The sequence below is a fragment of the Solea senegalensis genome, linkage group LG18, assembly GCF_019176455.1.
Source record: "Solea senegalensis isolate Sse05_10M linkage group LG18, IFAPA_SoseM_1, whole genome shotgun sequence".
Taxonomy (NCBI): Eukaryota; Metazoa; Chordata; class Actinopteri; order Pleuronectiformes; family Soleidae; genus Solea; species Solea senegalensis.
In genome coordinates, this window is record NC_058041.1 from 10,853,470 (window position 1) to 10,873,881 (window position 20,412).

At 40.4% G+C, this 20,412-nt stretch overlaps 2 protein-coding genes across 4 annotated transcripts in view; one reads left to right on the forward strand and one right to left on the reverse strand.

The window, feature by feature from the left end:
- LOC122759647 (inhibitory synaptic factor 2A) overlaps nucleotides 1-8,410 on the forward strand; it is a 37,648-nt gene extending 29,238 nt beyond the window's left edge. For both annotated transcript variants that reach the window (XM_044014606.1, XM_044014607.1), the window contains exon 4: nucleotides 6,304-8,410. In XM_044014606.1, coding sequence (XP_043870541.1) covers nucleotides 6,304-6,487 — 184 coding nt within the window. In that variant the 3' untranslated portion in view covers nucleotides 6,488-8,410. The remainder of the gene's footprint in view (nucleotides 1-6,303) is intronic.
- Nucleotides 1-20,412, reverse strand: part of dock1 (dedicator of cytokinesis 1) — a 176,694-nt gene that overhangs the window by 95,116 nt on the left and 61,166 nt on the right. For both annotated transcript variants that reach the window (XM_044014605.1, XM_044014604.1), the window contains exons 26-27: nucleotides 15,354-15,481; nucleotides 12,841-12,936 (exon numbers count right to left, since the gene is read on the reverse strand). In XM_044014605.1, the coding sequence (XP_043870540.1) occupies nucleotides 12,841-12,936; nucleotides 15,354-15,481 (224 nt within the window). The remainder of the gene's footprint in view (nucleotides 1-12,840; nucleotides 12,937-15,353; nucleotides 15,482-20,412) is intronic.

Below are 20,412 nucleotides of genomic sequence, written 5' to 3' on the forward strand. Positions count from 1 at the left end.
TTTCATTAAAAGGCCATTTGAGTATCTCACAAAGATGAGATGATTATCTTTTTACTTTGGCTTTTTATTTTATCCCAAATTATGGGGCAAGTTATGCACTTTTTGTGTCTTTTCAGTGACATTTAAGCACCCTTACTTTGCAGTTAAGAGTTGTTTGCCAAAGCGTTGTTTCTTGGTAGCTGTAACAAAGGGTAATTCCAGCATTTTTCAAACAGTGGCTCTATATTTGAATGTTGAATGGCAAACTCTTACAAAGATAAGTGTTTTGAACAAAATGGAAAATCATAGGATTGGATTGCAGTAATTGAGACTGGTGGCCAAATTTAAAGGGAATTCCCCTTTAAGTTCTAAACACTGTGATGAGAGCAGTATGATGGGCAGCATGTGAATTTAAAGGGGAACTAAGAATTGTGAATAATGATTTACAGCAAAATGTGACAAGGTATGTTAAGTGTGATAAGTCATAAACATGTTTGAAAGAAATTTGAAAAGAGGAACTCCCAGGCATGCAGATTCATCTCTGGTCACAGCCACCAAAATACACTTAGGATCAGGATCTACTGAGTGGCAAAGCTGCGAGTCGTGTGATACTCTTGTGAATTGGGCAAGTGAAAGGATATAGTGCTGCACAGCCTTTCAGCTTTTAGTGTCGTTTCTCTCAGCCATCACAGTGTAGTTCTTAAGCATTAAACGGGTAGATTTGGTGACTACTAATGCATGTGTGATAAAGTTTTTCATGGCTTTAGAAGGAAAATGTGCGAGGCAACATAACTTTCTACAAGTAATAACCGTTTATAACAAACCTTTGCAACCCAATAATCATGTTTGTAGTGTAGTATCGTAACAATATGGTAAAAATGAATGTAATAGGGAAATAAAATTATGATAATTGAAGGTATGACAGTGATGATAGTTCATAGTAATTCTCATTAACAGGCTGTTACCAGTATAATTAAGTGTATGATCGTATCTCCTAATTACCACACTATTAACAATGTTATTAGCAAGCTGGAAATTACATTAGAATCATGATGGCAATTTCTTAAAATTACCAACCTATTCAAAAATGATTACCATACTATTACCATGTTGTTACTGCACTGCAATGTAAAGTCTTACTAAGTAGATATATGAAATACAATGTGATGATTATTACAATTAAACTACAGATTTAACATGACAGATGTAAACAAATGCAGATGCATTATGTGATTTATCATCATTCTTTCTTTATTTGTGTAATACTGTGAACATCAATGCACCTTTTACTGTGCAGTATTATCTCAGAGCATGAATTCAAAATGCGTCTAATGATTGTACCAATAAAAATAATAGGCTTTTTAATGTGGTTAAATGGCTGCAAGTCCATGCAGGGCAATAACCTGTGGCGAAGAACGAACACAGTTGCTGCAGTGTTACAAGCTTGCACTGGAGGCCAGGGAAAATCTGTGTGTGTGTGCATGCGCGCGAACCAAAAAACTTATAAACCATAGGGAGTGAGGACATTTAAGAAAGCACGGACAATTTTACTGGTTCTCACATTCTGTCACCCATTAAATGGCCCTTTTCAGGGTTAAGACTTGATGTTAGGGTTAGGATTGGTTTTATGTTAGGGTTAGGTTGTGATGCTTAGTATAAGGGGCTATGGGTTGCAATAGGTCTATGAGTGTCCTTACCACGAGTGCTGTGCACTGTGTGTAAGTTACGTCTCACTCAAAATGGCATATACTTTCACAAAGATGCCCCTACAAGACACTTTGAACAAGAGACTTGATTAATTGAAGTTTTCCCTTTTTGTTTTTTGAAAAGGGTGAAATAGCACACAGCGAAATAGCCAGCAATGACACCCGCGCACATTCATTACACCCTGACGAACACAGTCATAGATCACAGAACCCTTTGATGCCGCCTTCCTAAAATTATTTGAAGTGCAAGAGCCTGTTAATTTTGCAGCAAGTGAAGTCTGTTTAATATGTGAGCTTGAGTTTGATTTCAGAGGACGTCACAACCTTATTATACATCATGAGCCTGCAGGCTGTGTACACACAAATAGTTCCCTGGCTCTCTTGGGCCTGGCCAAAAGAGTAATCATCAAAAAAGAAGTCTTAAGCTGCCATTAGATGTGTTGTTTTAGATTAGTTTTATGCTAAAGTGACTGTACAGTATAATTATTTCTCAATCACTTTACTGAAATGCATTCCATAAAATACATTTTTTTAAGACAGCTTCTATTGGTTAAAATGTCACATATTTAGTGTGACCTACCCTTACAGCAGGTAAAGATAAAAGCATGTTTATAGCAGAAGGTTTCTAGAAGGAATGTGAAATTGTTTTGAGACTATTTTCAGGTCAAATCTGAACAAAAAAAAGCTAAATTATCCTTCAAGAAATGTGATTGTTATTAGCAGACTGGTTTTATAGAGAGGGCTCCAGCTGCTGTCTGTAGTGTAGCTAATACAATTTAGAATTGAAATGTTGAAATGAATTCAACTGGAGACCAGTGTAAGGGAAAATAGTAACATGCTACAATCCTGGCTGTTGAATTTTAGATCCAGAGTTCTGAGAAGTGAAGAGTAAGGAGAGCTGCATATGTCATTAAGGTATGAATTAGTTTACTGGTTCTATGGGTTGACAAAGCAAATGTTTCATTCAGCAGAACAAATGTCTTGGCCCATGCAATAAAAAGTAATTCTGAGTCCCACAGACTGCAGACATTCCATGTGTAAGGGATTTGTTTGGCCTGCAGAGTTTCTCTGACTTGTGAGAAACCAAACAGAATTGCAAATGATCCATTGTTGCCTTTTTATTTGCAGCATTTTTCAGCAAACAAACACATTGACGAATCCTATTCACAAATTTGACAATTTAGAAATATGAATTTGCCCCGAGGTGTCAAGCAATGTATTAATTGATCTGTTTCAGTCAGCTACGGGATTAGCAGTGCATGACCATCATCTTTAAATGCAGCCCAGACATGTTTCTGTTGTTGTAATGATAGAAGAATCAAAGAAGTAGAAAACATAACAAATATGATGAATGGAGCACTGCTGGTGTCCCTTTTGGAAGGAATAAGCACTCCTAAACCGCAAAAAGGAAGTCAAAAATTTACCAAATGATGCCAAGTTCAGGCACCGACTTGGTGGAAGTCAAAATGTTGAAAACCCTTTAAGTTTGAGATATGCAAGGCAGGATACAAGGCGTCCATTCAAATGTGCCATGCTTTATTGACAAAATTGACATAATGTGCTATTCAAGAAGAATTGAAACTATCAACTGAGACCATTAGCTCCTCAGTGAAATGTATAAGGAGGTTGCAAGCGAGAAGTAGGGTCATTTACCATTAACTTCCATTCAAACAGACATCTTTTAGGACGGTTTGGCAGCTATGCAGTATTTTTTTTTTTTTTACAGTCTATGTCCCTGTATTCCCAAGAGGCTGGGAAACACAGGATTCCACTGAATGCTAATGCATCGCGTTGTGTATCCATTGCAGCATCGGAAGTGATTCGCATCCACTTTAGACAATGTGTCAGCTACCACCGTCTACATTTGTGTCGTGTACTAGCTGCATCGTTCCTCCTGCAGTCCATCGCTTACGCAGAGAGGCAGGAGTTCTATTTTTGCCAGACGAACCACAACGCTTCAATTCAGCAGCATTTAGCAAGAGCGGGACCTGAAGTCAAATACTGATACAACATTAAAATGTCCGGTTTATCTTCAGAATAAAAGCCTCCGTGTTGACATCATATGGTATTTGACTTAACTACATCATATACCGTTCCCTTCTCGTTCTCTGGTCGGTCTGTGAAACCTGTTTCTTTGTGTTTACAGTACATATGTAGTTGTTGAATTTGAGTTTTTGAGGCGCAAGACAGGGATTCCTTGTGGATCCAGCTTTCCTGGAAGGAGCTGTGAACCTATCTGGTGGTTGTTGACAGAGCACACACAACAGCAACAGCGCAACACAGACGCAACGTGCCGCAATACACATTCAGTGGAATCAGTTAAGTGTCCATGTTGCGATGCATGCACATAAAGACTGACATCACACATTTCAAAGTAGATTCACAGCATAATTAACAGCTTGTGACTAAAAGCTGCAGTGTTCTTGGCCTGATTTGAAGGCCTGAGTCAAACAAATACAAAGTGCTGCGCATCTGCTTCAGCACCAAACATTTACTTCACTGTCACCGTCAAACAGCCACATTTAGGTCTGCTATTCTAATCAATGCCAAAACGGTCACTGCATAAAGCTGTCACATTTTTATTTGAGACCGTCTTAGCTTCAGGAGACTATTATTTGGCTGTGCCTTGAGACGCAACAGACAGGATGATCTGTGCTTACAGCTTGCCTGGAATACTAATCATCATCAACACCCAGCAGCTTCTCTTTTTTTAATAGATTTCTATTTGATGTAGATTAAAAAACAAAACAAAACAAAAACAAGATAGACTTTGAACATAATATTCACAGATGCTTTGCATTTCCATCAGAACAGGCAGCCGCCTGCCTCGCTCACCTTGACACTACATAATCTCTCACAGCGCTAAAAGACAGCATCTAAATAGACAAACTGCAGGATTCATGAGGTGGATCCTGATGCCATTATGTAAGTCTGTCTGTAAAAATGCCCACACCCAAATCCAGTTGGTGGCTGGAGAAAGCTTTAGCAGATTAAAGTTCTCCACTCTTAACCACAGCAGAGGCTGTAATCTGAGTTTCACTCAGCAGCACCTAGTAGTCAGATGTGCGCGAGCGTGGGATTACAATGATGGCTGGTCCAGATAAATCCCCTAGCTCCCTGGTGAAAGGTAGAGCACACTGCGAGGGGAAGACTCAGTGTGGCTGTGCATGTGCAAAAAAATCAAAACTTAATCTCTCTGCTTTGTAGTACCTTTGCTGATGTTGAAACATTGTGAAGAGATCAAAGGCCTCAGATACACACTGACATCCTAAAAAGGCTCTCATCAAATACCCAGGCAAAACATGTGATCTTCACCAGTGGTTAGAGACTCCTTACTGGGGAGAAAAACACCCTCTCACGTTGAAAATTACAATAACAATGCAAATGACTAAAACAAAACACAGCAGCAACTGCCAAAGTGGGCAACCAGATGCAAGCAAAAACGGAATAAATCAGGAAATTTGACTCGGAAATAAGGACGAAGTAAGCATGAAATGTAGGTCATTTTGACAAGCTGAGCAGCGACGTGACAGATGTTCAGGGGTCAAGTGAGAATCGAACACTGAGTAGACATGTAATATGGTTAGAGGGGAAATGTAGCACTCAACACATGCCAAGATTAGAAAAGGCATGAAGGTGAAGGAAACCTGAGTGGTGTCGAAAAATGAATCGTACAGAAGCCAGTATTCATGAAATATTCAGGTGAAGAATAAAACCCAAGGAGGCAAAACATGGAATAAGTGGTACTTTAACAACACAATGTGATAAACTCACTATAATTCACACAGCATTTATTCAACCCATTGCTGTGTATAAGACGAATGGTTATTGCACTCATTCTCATCATTTCTGTTAGTGTTTTACAATAAAACTCATACTGACACTGGCATGGCTGATTATTTCTTTGTGGGCTGGAATGTAATTCATGAAAATAGTGTCTGCTGTTCATTAACAGCAGACACAAACAGAGAATTAACACGAGCAGTGGAAACTTGGGGAAAACATGCAGAGTCTCTATTGCAATACAACAAAATGTAGACTGTACCAGTGCCTGCGCACTGCTGTTAGTGTTTTAACTGAGTGTGTGTCTCTCTGTAGGTTACCATGCAAGTCAAGCGACAGTTACAGCCCAATTCAGCTGTTTTTTGATTTGGACCAGAGTCCTTGTCCCAGTATTCAAACACTAATGGGGAAACGACTTATTGAATGAAGTGTGTCCACCTCCGCTACACAAGGAGGAATTTTGCCAATTAGGGGTTAACAGTTTAGCATGCAGCAAGTTGTTAGCATGTCGAGTACAATTCATCAACCTAAAAATATAATTATGATGGATCATAAAATCAGTATCGGCAATTCTTTTGTGTACAGGCTACAGCTATTATTTCTGGGATAACTGTTGCACACAGGCAGTAGTAGCTCCACTCTTTGATTAACATGTCACCCTATGTCAGCTGGGATTGGAATGAGTGACCCCATGACCCTCATGTGGAGGATAAAGTGGTAGAAGACGGATGGGTGGGTGGATGGATGGAAAATGAGCACGACTAACAAGACCATCTGGTCTTGTTTTTCCTAATATCACATAAACATATTGTTTCCGTCTGTTTCTTTGGTGTAGTGTGGAGCTGGACTTCAAACAGCAGGAGGACAAACTGCAGCCACTGATGAAGAGGCTCTGCCCGACCGAGGATGTCCATTTCGCCTCCCTGCCTTACCCCCAGGAGGCCTTCACCTCCACTCCGAAGCGAAAGTCCAAAGCTGACTCCAAGAAGCATGCTCGCTGGAAACTTTGGTTCCTGTGAAAATATAGGACCGTCTATTCCCCTGCTACCAATCCACAGGATTAAGTCATCTATCTGGTTTCCCATATTTGTTTGATTTATCTTCTGTCTCCTCTTTTATCACACGTCCTTGGCTTTTTTTTGTAGACCTATTAACAAGTATAAACAGAAAGCTCCACTGCTACATGAAGCCGTTCTCAATGACGACAGGATGTGTAACTGGGTGCAAGTGTGGATTCTCATGCTAACCAAAAATGGATTCAGAGTTATTTTGAACTAATTTCTTTAAACAGGCTGTGAAATTACACCAGAGCAACATATTTAGAGATCAGCACGATGAGAAGTGCATCTGATATCCATCTGTCTATTTGCATATATTTTTCTAGCCGACGTCCACGGGGTCTTCTTCTACACTATTGGTTCAGAGACTGTCACGTTTCTATTCATCCGTTGGGACTTTTTTGTCTTTCTTCCCAGCCTCCAGGAGAGGCTGCGAGTCCCAACAGTTCAACCACAACAGTCTGGGAATCTACAACAACAGCATAAGCACAATGAACACTGTTCAGGATACATTTTTCTCCAGAATAATTGAAAAGAACTATTTTGAGTATTTACTCATAGATCATCAGTGACAGACTTTCATAACGTCTAAAGAAGAGACCTATAGGACAAAGAACCCAGAGCGTTTATTGGAGTATGAAGATCAACTTTCTATCCATCGCTAAGGAGTCTCCTCAATGACTTTGAAGTAAAGAATGAATAAATAAGACTTATTTTCTTAATAACATTTGCAAAGTTAAACGTCAATGTACTTTTTTTCTATATAAATATATATCTAAACACACACTCACTTTAAGGTTAAGTGAAATATATTTATTTGAGCTGAGGTGATGGGGATTGTGCATTTCAAAAACTACAGTGCATAGAAGGTACATCATTGAATTTTGAGTTTTCTTATTTTCCTTATTAACTTCACAGAGCATATGGTCACTAAAACCCACTTCCCCTACAAGAAAAGAGGGAATCCATATATCTAAACGTCATGGCATCAGTGCACAGAAATAACTTTATCTATCTCTCGATTGGTTCTCAGCACACGGAAAGAGTAAATGATTGCTGTGATTGCGTTAGTGCAGTATCCTGCATCAGCTACGATGATAGCTTCTGACATCAAGCCAGAAAGAGTGAATGCGTCACTTAACACAACCAGGGCTACTAAAGTGCAGGGCGGCGGGCATGTAGCCTTGCATTTTTTTTTTATAACCATCAGAGATTTTGCAGGATATTTTCTAGCTTTTCAAAAAAAGGTTTTTTATTTTCTTTTGTCCCCTCTTCTCTTTATTATTATTATTATTATTACAATATTATTACAGTGTACTGCTAACTGCTTCCCATCTATTTGACTGTAAAGTAAAGAAATCGCGTAGTAACGTCATACAGGGTTAATGCCATTCACAGTAACAAATAAATATACACGGTGTAGAATATAATAGGGCTAAAAACAATTTTAGTGAGTGAGAGAACAGCCAATATCTGACAGACAACAACATCAAGTTAAGTGTGCCTGAGGAAAATAAAACCGAAGTCACTCTTCAAGCCAAGAACACTGCCCCAAAAGAAAGGAACTTTGCCAAAGTGGTTTCAAGGGCATAAAAAAAGACATCTTTATCTACTGTCACAACAATACCTAAACTACTGATATCACTAGTTTGACCTTCACAAACTCCAACATGCTGCTTTCTGTTGGCTTCATGTAATTCATACTCCACTCCACTCCACTCCTGTACCTGCCAGGTCAGTTTCTTTCAGTAGTTACACTGTAGCATCAAGAGAGACGTAGATGTTTATCTGTACCTTAAAGAAGTGCAATTGATTTATGATGTGCAATACTGTGTATTTTATACTGGGGTTTTTTTTAACAAAAAATAAATAAATAAAGAGATTTAATATGCAAAATATGAAAAATAAAAACTGACATCTACAGAACTCACAGAGCATGAGGTGGACTGAGTGTCATTTGCAGAGCTGTTGCAGAGAAAACCTCAGAAACCGATATCGCAAACCCTGGGAAAAACAAAACCTCTACTATTCAACCAGGGATAAGGTAAACAAGCTTTGTCATTTGGGGGAACCAACCATGTGAAAACAAATTGGAGACCCTGCTTTGAAATGCACATAAAATCAGCCCTGCGTCTCTTTTATGTAGCAGGGTGCCACAACACAAGAGCAGAATACAACCAAGGGAAAAGTAACCTGCATCTGATCCAAAGCTTACACTTGCACTAAAAGCACAGCTCTCTTATAATCCTCAATTTAGCCATTGAGGATCTTTTTCATGTGTGTCCATACAAGGGTGTGTGCACCAGCCTGGCGATAGCTCAGACTAGCTATAAGATGGAGAGCACGAGGTAAACTGCGGACAAAGCTTTGAGTAGATGCCCCAGGGACGCAGAGTCATCCTCACACCAATGCTGAAGCTCCAGGAGCCAAAGCTGCTCGAGGGCAGCACTGTCCTCATTCTCTCACCCATGTCCACAGGACTATCCTGCTGTATCCTGGCTTTTTAAAGCACACTACTGGGACGTCCATGCTGTGTTTTGTTTTGTAAAACAAAATACATTCTGCTTTGGATACTCGTGTCCTTCACATGTTTTTGGGGGCAGTTTAAAAGTTGATCCATTTTCATTTGAAAACACCCGAAATGGAGACCTTTGGAAACAATGACGCCGTTAACCGTTTTTACTCAGTGGTTGGTTCTTATCAGCTGCGACTCGACAATCAGTTGTGAACAAAAAGTGGTGTTAACACCTAACTTCAGTTTCAGTTTCACCTTGTCATCTATCTCATAACAAAACTCCTTTTACTTTACTGAACGCAGACTGTTGTGATCTGAAAATGCCAGTTTTCAATGAAAACAGTAGTATGAACGTAGCCCCAGGGTGCAAATATGTTGCTGCACACTCACACACCCCTTAACTACAGTCCACTGTGATGTGAAGGTGACGAGCATCGCCATGCAAGCCCTGGCAGTTCTTGCACATTGTTGACTGTGAGCACACATCCAGCATGAGCTGTCTCAGGGTCAATAAACCCCAGAGGACACTGTCAAAAGTTTCAGCCCAGGAGAGAGGAGAGGTGCATCAGTGAGGGATAAGTGAATGTTTGAAGCATTATAATGCAGTGGCATATCTCACTATGCTTCTTTTCTGTAAGAGCTCTGCAGTTGTCTGAACAGCAGGAGAGAGAGGTGGAGAGTTGCAGAGATACAGAGGCAAGAGAAATAGCTGGGATTGAATCAAATATTAAGATGGAAAGATAAAGAGGGTTAGTGATAGAGGGAGGCACAGGAGAGGATTGTGGTCTGATTAGATTTAATTGAGGTGGCAGTACACTGTATTCAGCGTATGAGCATGCAACAAATGAAGCGCTTCAGCCTCGACAGCCGGCCAGCTCCACACTGTCTATCAATAGCAGAGAATTTCATGTTCACTGCAGCTTTCCACTCCAATCCTTCTGCATTGTGAAGGACGAAGGTATCCACAGTTATTTGTCAAAACTACAGCTGTTAAACGTACAATGTTGCTTCATCACCATTGAGGTAGAACTAGCTGTTAGTGTGTGCAATTTTTCTACAGGACTTTAAGGTATATACACATCTAACACTGTATAACTAAATGTTCAAAGGTCAGTAACATTTGGATTTTTCTAAATGCAGCCTCCTGTGCATGTTTCTATGGGACTGATCCAGCGCCCGAAACACTAGCAGAGGTAATAATCTTTCAAGGGCACAGAGGTAGAACTTGGTGATTTCACTGGTGGAAATGTATTCATAAGGAATCCTCTCCACCTGGGTGAGGGTGGACATGAATATCAATAACGGCCTGCTGCTATGTCCAACGGTGCTGCGTAGTTGACACTAACAGGAGTAGCACTGCGGTGACATCGCATAACTAAACCGAAGCCCCCAAGTTGTTACTGGAGCAATTCTCATCAGTATTCAGCATCATCAGGAGAAAGGGAAAACAGAGCGAGGAAGAGAGAGAGGCAGCAGGCGGAGTAGGACGTTAATGCATAAATCTAAATCGAAACACGCTGCCACTCAGAAGAACAAGCTCAGTGGTTGGCAGCGGGGTTGTATGAGCAGCAGCGGACGATCTGCCTGCAGAGTATGTGGCAGAACCCAGAGGCACCAACCACAGGTCTCCGATTAGAAAGCTGCGACACTTTAAGCAGCACTATCTGGGTCTCATAGCTTTTAAAAATTCACTCCAACCTTATTGATCATTAAATTATGATGTGTGGACGTGCTTCTAATGCAGCTTCTGCTCCAAATTCTATAATGTATATAGCATTTTAGTAAAAGAGCCACACTGCTTAGAAAATAAAGGGCAAGGTTTTGATGTGACCTCTAATTCCCAAGGTTTATAAGGACACTGGACCCAATGTTTAATAACACAGGCACTTAGAAATGTCAAGGTAGTCAAAGTGCAGTGGGTTCCTAGCTCCAGAGACGGCAGCTTACAAAAGCCAGAGGTCAGTGGAGACAATAAAGGCCGGCTGCATACACTATAGGAAGCACAGTAGAGGGCTGCGGCACATGTATACTGTGCAATGTAGGGCCAATGAAAGTCATAGGCAGGGCAGTTTCATTAACCAGAGAGGCAGCTGCTCTGCTGTAGCTCCATTCAGCAGCCACTGCTGGAAGCAGTAAACGCTATTTCACCTACACCACAGGTAGGGAAGCATAACATAATTTAGTGGAAAGGAGAACAATGTGTTCTGACATCATGAGTGTCGATAGCTTTTTTACACCAAGTGACTGGCAAGTTCCATGTCTGACATGCATGATCAAAACAACCCGAAAGCAGTGAAAGGTGACAGAGGATAAAATAGTGAAGGGTGAAGCTGCTTATGAGCTGCGTTCAAACGCTCAACTCTCCGAACTCAACGAGAAAAAGAAGAACGGCAAAATTTGAATCTCTGGTATGATAAAAGACCGCAATAGCTGGAGGTAGCTGAGAAATTAGTCTTTATCCCTCCGGAAAGATCGCTAATATTTAAAAAGCGGAGGTCTCACTCTCAGCTCAACTTACAGCGGAATTAGCTATACATTATTCATTATCCACCCATGTCCATAACAATGCACATGGACGCCTGCATGCTGCTAAGAATTTTTGATCCCACAGACCATATGCATTGAGGACGATAGCATGGACAACACGCTGTTTTTGAACAATATAGAATGTGAGGCTTCCCATCGATGTGATTAGCTTGGTGCATTGCTGCAATACTTTTACACAATAGCCCAAGCAAGTGAAAAAACGAGAACGAAGGACGGAATAAAACAGAACACAGGACAATGCATGGGTGCATTGTTAACTAACATACATGCACACATGAAACTAAACATGAGATGATTAGCGTGTCTGGGAACCCGAGCTGGCTTTACTAAATCACCACCTGATGCGACTCAGTGACGGGTGATAAATTCAAAATACACTAGCCAATACCATTATGAAAAGTAACCTGACATGGGAGAATAAAGCAAGCTATATCAACCAGTCAATAACAGAAGTCAGTATTTCCACAGCTCTGTTTTTTCCCCTTTACATAATTGAAATTCAGAGAGAATCACTCTTTCGTCGCTATATTTAAATGTGCCCTGAAAATGCCCTTAGAGGAAGATCCTTCCTTATCGTAAAAACATTAATAAAACCTGCATATGTTCATTACACTCTTTAAAAGTTGCATCACATGATACATGCAGCTCAACTGGATACAGATGGTGACACGATGCACTCCAAAGTCAAAGGATGCTGAAGCTGCTATACGCGACACTCATGAAAATGGATGAAAGGCAGCCGGCGTACGTACAGAGATGACTGATAAGTGCATTAATTGCTAACCTGCTTGAGTGAGTGTGATTAGGAGAGGGATGCTAATGGCAGTAAAAATGCATGGGAGAGAGAGGGGGATTTGATTGGAGCACAGAATATCAGAAATCTCCCAACGCATAAATGAGTAAACACAGAAAAATGAAAGAATCAAGAGATGGGAAAAGGCACAACAAACACAGACTGACACAAAAATATCTGGAGGAAGATAGGAGCAGAGATCAAAGCCCTAGTTTGACTGAGGTTGTTTGAGGTTGAGTGCATTCTGTCGATGCAGACTCTTTCTTTAATGAAAGCTTTTGTTTGGATTTGGAGTTGCAGTGAGTGAGGTGGTGAGAGTTAGGCTCATACAGGTAACTAGACCTCTAGAGTGTGAGTATGTGTGCAAATAAAAAGTGTGTTACTTTGTAATGTGTGTGCATGAAAAAGTTGGGCGAAAAAAGCAGATGAAGAAACATGTACGACGAATCGTTTACTTACGATGTGAGGGGAATCACGGCCCATTGAAATAACCGTCCTGTTAACTGTCCTCAGCAGCTTCTCCATGATGATCTGCACATGCCACTGGGTTGGACCCTGCAAAAACAAAAACCAAATACACACATCAACATATAAACATAGGGAAAGAAAGATAGCTATGATAATTCTAGGGGTGGAAGGATACCACCGTTTCATATAAAGATATCACAAACTTGAGTATCTGCAGATACTGATATCAATAGACCTCTAAAACTATGGAAACACATTTGAAGCTATTTCAAAGACATAATTCTCCAAATATGTGACACATGTAAATAATATAAATAGAAAAGCATGCAATACATAGATAATAATTTTTGATTTGTATCGGATTGTATATTTTTATCTGTCCAATATTCGATGCAGTGATTTTGACCAGTATCGAACCGATACCGAGTATCATCTAATGATTCACGGTTGTCAAAGGAAAACCCCAAATCCTGCAAAATCAAATATTTGTACAACAGTAAACATTTGATGGAGCAGACATGATTATTTTCTCATGGCCTCTGGCACACAATGTTGCATGGCAGGACAAAGAAGTGAGTGCATTTTTCCAATTACAATTTACATAACTGCCTGTGCCAAGAAAAAAAATAAAGAAAAGAAGAAGCTACTTTTCATTCAAAAGCTAGTGGATCAACACTGAACCTTGAAACCATGCCCTATCAAAAACTGATAGTGATTTAGGTAGATTGCATAATTAATCATCTGCACAAATAAGCCCAAGGTATATCATCTATGTCAGCAAAAAACAATTTTTTTCAAATGCTTTTTGAGATAACAAACTAAAATAGTGAATTGTAAAAAAAAAAAGACTGCATTTTGGATAATTGACAAGAGGAAGACAAAAATACTAATACTAAGAACACTGCTTATTCACAAACCTAGGGTTAAGGAAACTGAAAATGACTTGCACACCCTAGGTTTTGCTGCACCACAGTTATAAGTGGTGGTTTCTACTCCCTCCATGTGTCTGAGAGGGGAGATCTTCTAAGCAAACAGAACTTTCAACCTACACTTTCAATAATTTACGCACTTCTTTCTGAAGTTAACGAAACCTTGCACGCAAGCCTGCGCACATAGACACAGGCGTGCACACTATCACACCGAGAGAGCAAGTGCTGGGGGGGATAAACTATCTGAGGAGGGAGTTTTAGATATTGCCTTTGAGGGCAGCCAGTGTGACGCATATCTTTTCATGGAAACCCATATGATGTAGAGGGCTGTATGCAAAACCAGTGCACCAAGAAATAAGTATTTAAGGTAAAAATATACAATGACATCCTTTTTCACCAACATGGTTGTTTGATGACTCAAAACCTCTAATGGACATGAGCACTCACAGTATATTCTTCTATATCCACACCCTTTTCTCATCCACCATGCATACTTAAGTCAAAAGTAATGTGTAGTGCCTGAAAGACATGAAAATAGAGCAAGGCAGCGACATGAGAGAGTGACATGAAGTGTTGATGCCACTGCACATGGGAGAGGTGTGTGATCACTGAGAGTTAAGTATATGAGGTCAGGCAGTGATCAATGGTGAGGAGAGTCTGACAGATCCTCAGAAAGGACATCAAGAGACTCAGAACATAGAAGATTCCAGCAATTGATCTACACAACGCGGATCCAGTTCTGGTAATCAATTTACACTTGTTCTCATCTTTTTCTCTGTTGTGTGCAACTGTAAATTGATAATTTTGGGATTGAGAACAGTGTGTTAGACAGTTCTTACGCTCTAAAAACAAAATCAATTAAAGGATGAATAATCTTACACACAGCCCCTTAAGGGCGTGGATAATAAACATTTTCTGAGATGATAAAAAAAAAATTAATGAATTAACTGAATAGGTGTAAAAATTTGACTTATCCAGGTCCAGTGTGTCAGAATTAGTAACACAGACGTACGCAAGTCTCCTCTGCTCACCCTGCCCTTCTATAAGCATGTCGGGGAACAAGGTGGCCTTCACATAATATAAAACAATGGTTCTTCATTTGCATAGCAAGCACCCTCTTCAAAATGCAAAGCACAACGTCTGGCTGGTTCATCTCTTCAAGCTGCTGTAGAAACATGGCGGCACAAGATGGCAACCTCCGTAAACCAAGGCCCTCCTCTAAAGGCTTATTTTTATTTTTTATTAAAAAGCAATTATTCTGTACACTTATACAAACATAGTCATGGTCAAATATTCTCTTTAAGCTTTCCTGTGTCTAAAACATGAAGGGGTGAGGCAGAGATCGTTACCACCTTACTGTTGCTGAAGATGATTTCTAGCTGCCTTGAGCAACAGATAACTGGCTTGAAAATCTGCCCCTTATGGGACATGTGGAGCATCAAAACTAACAGCACAGTGTTTAGTCATTGTTTAGTTAAATAGCCTCAGTCCAAATGTGTCTTTCCTGCACGGTGTGACTATTCCCCTGTTACTGTTTATCCCAGAGAGAAGCAAAAGGAGAGCTGTGTCCCTCACCACATCCTTCCTGTAGAGCACCTCCAGGATGTCACTGAGCAGCTGGCAGCAAGCCTTCAGCTCCTCCCGCTTCTCCAGGTGGAACTTCAGCTGCTCCGTCATCAGCGGCAGGAGGATCTCGCGACAATCTGTGGGGACCACGGCAAATACACACGTTTACAATGGCGTTCAACACAAGGAGCAGATGATAGATTGCACAAGGCAGCGCAGCATATGTTCTTGACACAGTGTGGATCTTGAAGCATGCATCTTCTTAATGGCTTCCTCACAGAGGATTACATTAAAGCAATGTACATAATGAACATATTGATAAAAGTGACTGGGACAAGGGCTCCAAAAGTCCCCAGGAACAGTTGACAACAGAAACAAAGCACAACTTCTTTGTAATATTAGGGAGGAAAGAATTGTGTTAACAAACCACAAGACACCTTAATCAAAACATGTAGCTGTACTGGTGTGAAAATCTACAAAATGTGAACATTTTCAATACATTAAATGAATATAATGACAACGTTTCATTTATTCTTCAAGATGTGCAGATGTTCCGCTAATGTTGACGAAAACATCTAAAAGGTATGTTTCCATGCAATTCAATTTGGTTGTCAATTGGACATGGAGGAAATACACTATACATGAGAAAGTATCCTTATCAAAGCTAAACCTCTGACATAAAATGACCATATTTTCTTTATGAATCTATGATTCAATGTCTTCATGGCACTTGTGCAGTTTGGATGATTCAATAAGAGGACGGAGGAGTAAGAGTTTTTTTGGTTGTTGTTCACACAACAAATAAACCCATTTATTGACATGTAGAATACGGGCCTGTCAGAACGAGAGCAAGTCGCTGAGTGAAAGTATCACCAGTTCTGCAGCAGACTACAGGGAGAGCAGTGCTCATCAAATAACAACTGCTATAATGACAAGGTGGAGAGATGCTGTGGCTATAAACGGTCAGCCAACAACAGATTTCAATTCAAAAATCAATAAAATGTCTTGGCTCCACAGATAATGTTACAGCTTTAATTAGCTCAATAAAACACACACACAAAGTTCGACCAATTGACAACTCTGTTCAAGGCTGAATGACAAACAACATTCTGGGATGTTGCATATGAATCAGTCCTCCAACCCTTTTGTTGAGGAACTACATGTGAAGCTGAGCAGGAAGGAATGATTTCTTGAAAACAGATGGGGAAAGTGAAAAGTCAATACTTTCCTCTCAAACATACAACAGCTGAATTTCTTCAAAAGCTGCCTCTGATTTCACTTTCAGAGAAAATGATGAGGCCATGTTATGAAAAGGTAATGAATGTATTATGCAACAATGAACAATCAAACAAATAAAGACTACAGTAAAATCTGAAAAGGAATTTTTAATGATTCACTGATGCATACATGAGTGAAGCAATTACACTGTTATTATCATCGAGCAAAGCTTGCATAGCTGCAAACCTCCTTTTGAATAACCTTTAATATTCCCAATGTGAAAATAATTAGAGGAGCTCAACTAAATAGAGGTTCCACATGAAATCAAACCCACCTGTACAAAATAGCCTACTCTGTGTAATTTCACTCCTTTATCTGTTTACTGTGTGTGTGTGTTTTTATTGTGGTTTGTTTTTGTAAAGTGTCCTTGAGTGTTGGAGAGGCGCTTATAAATAAAATGGATTATTATTATTATAGTTATCCTTGTGTTGCAATTTATATTGGAGAGATTATTGCAATGAGTGTTTGTCACTGCATTACAATCTCTTTGTTTATAGATACCTTAAGACCAGAGCTCATCAGAGTCAAGAACTATTGTTCTTTAGCTCATCTCATTGACAGTATTTGATAAAAAAAAAAGAAAGAAAAAAACTAGCTGAAACGAATTAGGATTTATCTTAATCTATCTGATTATCTTTAAGGTATTTCACTAGTCCCTGTGTGTCCCTTTACCGACGAAACTACTTCAGTTTAGAGCATCTTTCTGTGTCTGACTGCAATACGGTGAGAAGTGGGAAAGCTGCTCTACATGGATATACACAGTAAAGCTTTCACTGGCAAACACTTGACAAGATATGGCATGAATATTAAAAGTCCTGTCACAGGTTAGCTCACCCTGACACAAAGACACAACCATGACATTGGCGTTGTGCAACAGAGCACAAAAACTAGATCGAGCTTAAAAGGGTAAAAATGTATGTTTTTACAAGTGTGTGCAGTTTTTCTGGCGTAAACACCGACCTTGTCGGGACTCATGGGGTCTTAGATTTGACTGAGACATACGAGCACAAATATTTTGTATGTACAATCTTTCACTCACACACACTAGTTGCAAGGGTGGGAGTGGGCCAAGCAGACTAGAACTATCAAGCTTGGCCATGAGTGCTCTCCCCGAACTTCCAGTGCAGATCTTGGAATGCTACAGTGATTTTGCCCTTTAACACAGACCAGGAGAGCAGCTGACATATTTGTTCTCTTCCAGTGAGCCCATTTGCAAGTGATTTATGCATCACCGTCCCACTCGCTCCTTTCATATCATCAACAGTGAAGGTGACACGGCGTTGTGCTTCCAAAATGAAAAACAAAAACACTCCCCCCCCCGGAGTTCATTAGGCTTTCACAACTGCAGCAGAGAATTGTGCATGCAGGCCAAAGAAAGTCAAGGAGTGGCATTTTAAACTACAATTTATAGAGCGAGAATCCATGGTGGAAGGGATATCATCATATTCTCTGAAGTTGTCATTGAGAACAGGAATAAGCCCATTGGGGGACTAAAAAAAAAAATACTATTTTAGGACATGCTATCGCACAGAAACGGCCACTATGTTAATCACTGTGCAGCCTCCAGGAATGAACATGCATACATCAGTGAGCACCTTCAATGAATGTTGATGAAGAAGAAATTCTAAACTGAGGGTTGACAAGAAAAATTCCTCTTTCTGGATAATTATTTGCTTCAAGCCTTTAAGTATATATCATAACCCTTTATGGCGATTGGGCAATGCTAAATAAGAACAACTGATATATGGACACTTGGATTCTCAGAGCACATACGGTGTATACACGATTACACTATTCTGTGGATTAAAAACACGTCATAAATGTCATTCTTCAATGACAGAAAAATCATTGCTTTGCTATGTTACCGCGAACTTGCTGTGGTTTACAACAGAAAAGAGTGTTTTTGTGCTTTTCAGTGACAGGCACAGAGGCTCAGAGAGCCAATCAGAGTCAACCAAGAGGCGGGCCTTACTGGGCCGCACTTTTGATGGGCTTTTCCGCTTCCTTATTTAAAAATACAGCAAAGAAAGGAGTGTAATTAAACCCATCTTCTCCCTTTGTTTTCATATGACCACCAGCTTGTGTGCCCAGCTCAGTTCAACATGTACACAAGACGCACCGCACTTTTTTTCTCCCTGGTTTTCTAAACTAGTTTTGAGTGACGAGCCTCTTAAGATCTTTCTCAGGAACTAAACTTAAGAAGATGTGATGAGGCCTAATGTGTCCTATGACCTTGTGCATAAAAACGACTGACTATCTCATTTAAAACCCCCGTCTCATGATGCAAACACATGTTTACAGCAGCGGGGGGAACAAATCATTGTCAATTTCATCTTTAAGCCATCTCCATCACTGGTTTCCAACAGTTTGAAAACAAATATTTACTTCAAAGACTACAAGAGATGTTCACAACTGAGCAGTGGGGCCCTTCCACACCCACATGACAGCAACAAGTTCTGCTGCTGATTAGTAAGCCACTCACAGGCATCATACAGTTACACAAACAGATCAATAGTAATGACCAAAGGACCACACACTGAGCATTGTCCTTCAGTGGATACTCAACTAAGTGGCCAAACAGCAATCACATAGTTGTACTGTATTTTCCTAGGCTATGAAGGCACTAGATCATAAGCAGCCCACGGTCAAGAGGAAAGGAATAGGGCTTGTAACCGGAGGGCTGTGGTGCCCCTGAGCAAGGTATCCAATGCCCCATTGCTCACTGGGCATAGATAAGTGCTGCCCACTGCTCCTGCACCCGGCTTGTGTGCGTGTTCATCACTGTATCACTCTATATACAATTTTAATTCCATCATATTTTTTTGCCCATTTATGGTGAACTGAACATCTGCTATTGGTGGGTACAGAGCAACTATGCAAGTGGATAATTGTTGTCCATGGCCCTTACTTTGCTTTGGGGTAAATAACGGTTAACTGCTGTTTTACTGGGTTAGAAATGTTGCATTTAATTGACCACAATAGGAGTGTGAGTGTGTCCGTATCTCGACTCACATGGCATCAGGAGACTGCTGCCTCCTGCAAAAAGCTTGGCCCTGGACTGTCACTGCAGCAGGGCCTTGGCTGCAGATTGCTGCAGGTTAGCATGGCTGTGGGAACTCAGGTAGAGTTCCTAATCGCCATCCCTGCACTTCATATTTAATATTACTGCAACATGGCGAAAAACATACCATGTGTGTATGCCACAAAGTGTTACAAATGTGTGAGACAAAGAAAGGAAAAAACAGACACATTAAAGGAAAAGTAACAGTAAGGTGGTAACAGACTTAAACTCACTGAGTAGATCGGAATACTGATATTCTTATACAGACAAAGCCAGGGGATTTTAGCTGTGGGGACGCTTTCGTCTCTCAGATAACGACAGAGTTTTCCACAACACCTCACCAGTGACCTTTATTGTGGGCTCACGCTGAGGGGAAGCAGGTGGTGCGTGTGATTGCCTATATTCACTGTGAGTGAAGGTGCATATGGCAAAGAACAGTGACTACAGTTAGTGTTTGTGTGTACTTGTATTTGCTACCACTTTGGGCCTTTCCTGGCATAAACACTGACTTTCACAGGGCCAGTGGTCCAAACAAAACCTGATTCTAATGAGGCACAACCTCATTTCTGAAGAACCGGTTAAGGGTCAAGGTTAAGGCTAGGATATTGCTTTGTTTAAAGTGGACATATTATACCCTATTTCCCCCATTAAAATAGTTCCCTGGTGTCCTAATGAACATGTCAGTGACATGCTTTGGTCAAAATACCATAAGGATGAAGCATCATAGCA